General features: G+C 26.4%; 1 protein-coding gene across 8 annotated transcripts in view; it reads left to right on the top strand.

Annotated features, from left to right (window-relative positions):
• The window catches only part of LOC126901555 (uncharacterized), a 14,472-nt gene extending 8,300 nt beyond the window's left edge, over window positions 1–6,172 (top strand). For 2 of the 8 annotated variants that reach the window (XM_050678080.1, XM_050678078.1), the window contains 2 exons: window positions 3,339–3,719; window positions 6,035–6,172. In XM_050678080.1, coding sequence (XP_050534037.1) covers window positions 3,339–3,719; window positions 6,035–6,081 — 428 coding nt within the window. In that variant the 3' untranslated portion in view covers window positions 6,082–6,172. Of the gene's footprint in view, window positions 1–482; window positions 558–3,338; window positions 3,720–6,034 lie in introns of all 8 variants that reach the window. The other 6 variants (XM_050678085.1, XM_050678083.1, XM_050678079.1 and 3 more) reach the window with 6 other exon arrangements.
• Window positions 6,173–7,539: the final 1,367 nt, after the last annotated feature.

The following is a 7,539-nucleotide window of genomic DNA, read 5'->3' as shown; positions in this document are numbered from 1 at the left end:
AAAAAAGTAGTCACATACATAAAAAAAAAAAAATAATAAATAAACACATCATGTAAAATTAATACCTTCTCAGCTTCACATCTAAAAGTTTTAAAAATGTAAAAATTTATCGACTTTAAAAATCGTAATTTTTTGGAGGATTATCACCATTTACGAAGTATGAGAGAAAATTTTCAATTATTGAGGATAATGTCTTTAACTAGATATGATTTGTGTACTTGTGTCGTATTGTTGAGAAAAATCGGTCCAGCATATGTTGAAAAAATAGTGAAAGACTAAAATAAAAAATAAACACATCCTAATAAAATTAATACGTTCTCATTTTCGCATTGAATCTAAAACGTGACTAAGTAAAAAGTAATCTTATAATTTGAAAAACCATAAGTATCTTGTATATAACTAGATAAAATTTAATAAATGTGTGACTAAGTTTTTTTTTCATCAAACTACTTTGGTTATGATACTAATATGATAATTTTCAGAAATCATAAATGGAGCAAAAAGCTTATTAGGTGTTAGTAATTCAGGTTGCTGTCCATCAGGCGAGGAAATAATAAGTAAATACATTTTATTAATAGTTATTAAAAACTTACTCTTTAGCATTAGTTCATTATTTAATTTTTGTTTTCCACAATATATTTATGAGATACAAAATTTAGTTTTGATCATATTTTTTTCAATACTTTAATATGATAAACTCCTAGTGTTTGAAATTTGCTATTTTCGATTTATCGAATACATTGCAACCGTTACATTTTAAAAAATAGTTGACTACAATAATCACTACTTTTTTAAATATGAAGAGACGATTTAACATATGATACTTTTAATGTACTGTAACATGTTTTGTATAAAATTTATAGTAAAAAATGTTTACTAAAAAAAACATACATAATTACTTAACTAAATATTAGAACAAGGTAATGGAACCATTAAAGGATGAGCTCGAAAAGTTAAAATCTAGATCAATTTTTCGGTATATTATGGTTGAAACAATAAAAAATTCAATATGTCACACAACTAAATAATCGATTCAATCAGTAAAATTAAACTTTTCAACTTTCCTAAACATTTTTTGCTTTTGCAAATTATATAATAATAAACAAAACCTTTAGCACAGTGGGGTAGCGGCACAGTTGGGTCGTGGCATAGTTGGGTCCAGTATAGATGATATCTGACAGTGATTAAAATCACTATCATAAAAAGCGCTTCGATGCAAATCTGTAGATAGTGTTTAATTTAAAAAAAAAATTTGTTAAAATAGAATATTTTTGGATACGGTAGCCATTTGCGCATAGAAGATAGGTTGTCGGGACAAATTTTTTTATTTTATTTTATAGAACATAAAATAAGCTTTAATTTGATATATATTTGAAGGACACAGTATTTCCGGAACTTTTTCAAAAATTAAGTTGAAAAAGTTATTTTTTGTAAAAAAGTTACTATTTTAAATCCCCTCAGTGAGCAGAATAAGTGTTAGATTTTCAAAAAAATTATATCAAATGAAAGAAAAATATCAAAGTTTCAAAACAAAAAATATTATTTTTATTTGTTCATTTTTGAAAAAGTTATGGCAGTTTTAAGTACAAAAAACATCCCGATAAAAGGTAATTTTTATCGCAAACATTACATTTTTTTTAGAATTTTCGACAGCCATTTGCACATAGAAGATAAGATGTCGGGACAAATTTTTTTTTTTCATTTGATAGTATATAACATAACCTTTGATATGATATATGTTTAAAGGACGCAGTATTTCCGGAACATTTTCAAAAGTTCAGTTGAAAAAGATCCATTGTTTTTACAATATTTCAAGTTTTGAACGCCCCCTATATAAGGGGAAATTGTCCAATTTTAATAAAAAGTATGTCAAATGAAAGATGTACTTATAATGTATTTAGAAAAAAAAAATTTGTGCTGATATATACATTTTTCAAAAAGTTATAGCATTTTTAAGTTGAAAATTTAAAATCGAAAATTTTAACAAAAAATAGTGTTTTTTTAACTACGGCAGCCGTTTAAATGTAGAAGATAAAGTGTCGGGACAAATTTTTTTTTTCAATTTATAGTATATAAAATAAGCTTTAATTTGATATATATTTGAAGGACACAGTATTTCTGGAACTTTTTCAAAAATTAAGTTGAAAAAGTTAATTTTTGTAAAAAAATTGCTATTTTAAATCCCCTTCAATGAGCAGGTTAAGTGTTCGATTTTCAAAAAAATGATATCAAATAAAAGAGAAATATCTAAAGTTTTAGTATAAAAAAAAATTATGTTGATTTGTTGATTTTTGAAAAAGTTATGGAAGTTTTAAGAAAAAAAAGTGAAAGAAATGACAAAATTTATCGATTTTTAAATTTGTAATTTTTTTTAATATTTCCCCCATTTTCGGGGAACGAGGGAATTTTTTTCAATTTTTAAGGGTAATGTCTCTAACTAGATACGATTTGTGAACTTTTGACGTATTTTTGAAAGAAATCAGTCCAGTGAGAGCTGAGAAAAAGTGGTAACAGACACAAAAAAAAAAAACATCATAGTAAAATTAATACCTTCTCAGCTTCGCATCGAAGCTAATAATAAATGTAAAGTTATAATGTATTAAAAATAAATTAAATTTTTTTTTTATCACTACAAGGAAAGCATAAGTTTTCATTTTCTTAATTGGGACTCTTAATTTTAGCTTGTTAAATTAATTGGAATAAAAATTACAAACAATTTTATGTTTTTCTATATTATCAGTCATTTGCGTTTTTAGATTGGATATAAGATAAAAATTCATTATTAATTTAGTTTTTTTAATACCAAAGGCAACTATAATGTATATTAATAAACTGTAAATTATTTTTTATCATAGTTAGTCATACACACTGGGCTTACAGCATTGTTATTTAGGGTAAAGGTAACCCTTCTAACAAAAGAATAATTCAAGACATCCAAAACATATGAATGAGAATTTTTTCTTATGCTTCTTGGTTGCTTGGAATTAAATACTGCGTTAAAACTTATATTACATGGGCTTCCATTTTAAACTTACATTAAATTCAAATCAAATTATTTCAAATTTAGCCACTTAATCCTTTATTATGTTATAGACCTGTCATTTTCTTAGATTGTTTTATATTATATAAACTAGTTAAATATGCATGTTGCCATTTAAAAAAATTAAGTTAATACCCACATCAGAGATAAAGGATAAACATATAACAAAAATATTTTATTACATAAAATTCTAGGGATTATTGAACTATTTCAATAAGCAAAAAAAATTGTCTTAACTATTATTAAATTGAAGTCTAGAAATAATCAATTATAATTAATGTTTATATCTAATTTTTAGCTGGCTCTCCTACAAAACTTCTAGAGAAGTTATCGGAAGAATTTGCAAAACTTGGAGAATGTAAACATTGCCATCGCACACCTAAAATAGAGTCTGTTGAATATCTTACTACATCAAGTAAAAATGATATAAATGATGACATAAATTATGATATAAATTACGTTAAAAATTATGATATAAATTATGGTGTAAATGATGATTCATATTATGATATAAATTATAGTATAAATGATGATAAAAGTTATTATTTATCTCGCGATAAATTGTTTGAATATTGTAATAATGTATTCGAACATAATTCTCTTAAAGTGACTAACGAAGATTGTGAACATTTATACGCAATGTTTGCAGAGAATCCAAAATTAGGACTGACCGAAGAAGGTGAGAAATATGTTATATAATTTAATAGTAATTTTTGGATGTCTAATCGGATTAATAACATAGATTCACCCAGAAAGATGTTTGAATAAATAAATAAAAATAGGCTTTACAAAAAAAAAACAAAATTAAACGGATTTACTATTGTTGGATATGCAGTTATGGGGGAGGGCGTTTTGTTATGACTGATAACGCCACTCGCTATACCACCACCGGTTGTGCGAGAGAATCATTACGTTTAATGATTAAGTATGCGATCGTTGTACGACATAGAGTTACTGTCAGTCCTTTTTGTGATTTTTTTTGTTTTCACCGCCATCCTAGCTCGTCTTGTTATATGACTCTACGGTGCCTGCAAGCATGTAGTTATTAAAATACCCTTATATATCGCCCTTGCGATTGTTGCACCTTTGTGCGTTATTTTTTATCGCCCTTGCGATACGCTCATTGAGAATTACATTCGTAAACTTTAAAGTACTGTTCGCAACAGTACATTTTGCCTGGTTCAATTGTCATGATTAACGAGATCATTCGCCTTCCATTCACTTCAACCAGTCATCATCATTAGTATCGATAAGTTGTTATTAATTGTATTGTTTTGTCTTATTTTAATCTTATTATTTGTTTTATTTGACGCATTGTTCTATTAGCATAAGAGCCCCCTACCCACATTGATATATACATAATATTTCGGTTTATATTTTTAATACAGTCATTTGTTATTTTTTATTTAAATATATTTTACTCATTTTATATAGTCCACTCTCTACTTCTTTCTCCTGCGTGATTAGAGACAACAGGAACGAATGTTAACTAACCCGCACATTATCACCAGGGGTTGCGTTCAAACGATTATGATAAATAATTTAATAAACACAACTTTTATAAATATTAGATGACGTTAAAAATAGAAATTTAATACAGTTTCTATGAAAAAAATGTATAACGTAATTAATAAATCTAATGATGTACGAAAACTATAAATTCCGATTGATTAAATAACTTTTATAAGCAATAAATGCTTATAAATTGTTTTAAATAATATAATTATTAATATATTTCCTATTTTAAACTATTAATACTCTTTTTTTTTTAATATATATATTGTAGATTAATTGTTAAGCAATTATAATATTTCGCTTTTAATACAGAAAAAGAGTTACTCATATGTAGGCCACAAACACAATTTGTTATAATTTCGTTTTTTAATTTTAACAACGGTGGTCTGAATTTTTTTGAAAGTTGTATACTTTTTAATTTAAAATAAAAACATTTAAATCGAGTTTTGTTATCACACACTGCAAGAGCATCAATAGTATCTTAGAGGTTTGAGACAATTTTGACTTTATACCAATTATAAATTAAAATTTCCTCTATAAAAATTCTTATTTTCATTAGTGATTGTTTTGTACAGCTTGTTTATTACTGCTAAAAAAAGGATGATACAGTCCCGCGACTCGCGCGTTTTTTGTCAGCCATTGTCCTACTACGTGTATATGGTAGTTAGACTGACTAACACAGCGTCACCGAAGTCATCTTCTTGACACTGACCTTTGTATAATGTATTATCTTAAGGACATTGTCATTTTCGAATTCTAAATTGTCCTTATACGTTTTAGGCATAAGAATAATAACGGCGGTTTTCCAGTTTGATTAAAAGTTTCCCGATTTCCAGATTAGAGTATATACGATGTTTGTATGATTCGTATGTTTAATAAGGTTTATATGCTACGCATTGAACGTTTTTATAAGAAAAGAAATGGTAACTGTCTGGCCCAGGAATTTTACATTTTCTGCCTTGTAGTGCGTTATTCAGTTCATGGTGTAAATGCATATTAAGTAGATATGTTGGATCCCCTACTATGACGATTGGGAAAAGTTCAGTCGTTTATTTATATTCTAAAAAATCTTTATCACAGTTTATGTTGTTTTTATTATTATAATTTTTTTTTTGAAAGTTATCCCTAATGTATCTACTATTTCTAGAGAAATGGAGTTTATGAATTGTTTATTCACAAGGATCGAGGAGAAGGTTGTTTCCTTTTATTCTTTTAATTTTGTCCCATATTTTTCCAAAGGTTATCTTTGTATTTTTTATGAATTGAAAATCATCCCATACTTTTGTTTTTCTTAGTTTTGTAACTTGTCAGAATTTCGCCCTAGTTGGTTTATTTGGTTTTCGAATGTGTTTTATAGATATTGTTTATTTAGTGAGTTCTTTTATTTTCATTATAATTGGTCAGTGGTTACTGCTATTATTCAAATTATTTAAAAATTATGTTTGATTAAGTTGTTTATAACTTACTTTTTTTTTACAGAATGTGGCAATATGGTTGAATACTTGTGTGAATATTATTATTCTTAAAAACGATTTTATTTGTAAACAAACATTTTATTTTGGTATTAATGTTTTGTTCATTATAAAAGAAATCGTAATAAATATAATTTTAATATAAGTTTCTAGTTATTATTTTATTCTCTTATAAATAATTTAAAATTATGCTACAAAATTATTATAAGTGTAATTAATATTTGCACTTTGTATTTTCTAATAATGCATTATTTTAATTAATGTTTTAACACTTTAATTTCAATATTTTTTGTTGCATGTAAAATATCTTTGAAACTAATTGATTACCAAATTGAATTTTATTTAAACTAATAATGTTAGAAATAGTTAATGTTTGTACCATTGCAACTATATGAGCAAGAAAATGTTTTATAAACGGTTTATGAAAAAAAAACAGGATAAATAATTTTATTGTAAAATTTATTACTTGGTAAATGATCAGTTTTTTCATCCTTCTATTTCCTAAACTTAACATGCTATAGAGGGTACTTATCCTCTTTTACATGTTAGGAAATAGGAGATGGTTCTTGGCTTGGCCAATGATAGACGGGACGGGTATTATGGCTTGCACCAGAGACCAGACGCCAATGAGAAAATCACATAAAAATCTCCATGGCACCCTGGGTATTGAATCCGGGTTCCCGTGTGCCTAAAACATACGTTTCTACTCACTAGGCCGACTCCTTAAAGAATTAGTTCTTTAGTAACATTACTAAATTAAAAACAATTACTAATTGATACAAGGTAGGTATTAAAAGTGATATTGAGTCTTTAATTTTACAAACACCATATAAGTTCGCATGGTGTTGTTGATGACGGCGTGTAGTTTTTCAGCAGTTGGTCGCCAGCCGTATGGTCGTTTTTGGTTTTGGTACCACTGATATATCTTGGTGATAATTAGTCAACCATTTATTCATATAATTAGGGTGGTGACAAAAGTTGTGCCGGTTGTGGTTGTCCGTGTATCACGGATCATCAAGGCCTTTGTCACAATATAGTAAAAATCTAGGCTTGAAAACGTTTTTATAACATTATTATGTTTTAAAAGGTTAAAAAACCATAATACTGTAAAACGATAAACATTAAAATATCAATAAGATATTCTCTATAATACCGTTAAACAAAATAAATTAGATTAAAATAACTATAGCTGCATTATAATGCAGAAACCTTTTTTCATTGTAGCGTAATTTAGAGATATTTTATTTAATTTTCGTTGGACAGATGTAAAAAAAACGTTACTATCACAAAAATTAATATCTAATATTTTGAGAATTTTTATAGCTTATAAAATAAGGAAAAAGTTACTACTATCAATACACTACTATTATTACTGAAACGTACAAAAAATAATTACTTCAAAAGTTGTTTTTTGCAAAACTAAAGTAGAAGCTAAATTCATAGCTATTTTTAAAAAGTGGAATGTTTTTTAAAATATTTTTTCATAAAATTCTTAAAAAATATTATCAGTTA

This window comes from Daktulosphaira vitifoliae, unplaced genomic scaffold (genome assembly GCF_025091365.1).
Source record: "Daktulosphaira vitifoliae isolate Bord-2020 unplaced genomic scaffold, ASM2509136v1 Scaffold_3, whole genome shotgun sequence".
NCBI classification, from domain to species: Eukaryota; Metazoa; Arthropoda; class Insecta; order Hemiptera; family Phylloxeridae; genus Daktulosphaira; species Daktulosphaira vitifoliae.
The sequence above is the reverse complement of the archived record's forward strand: the minus strand, read 5'-3'. Positions and strand labels throughout refer to the sequence as shown.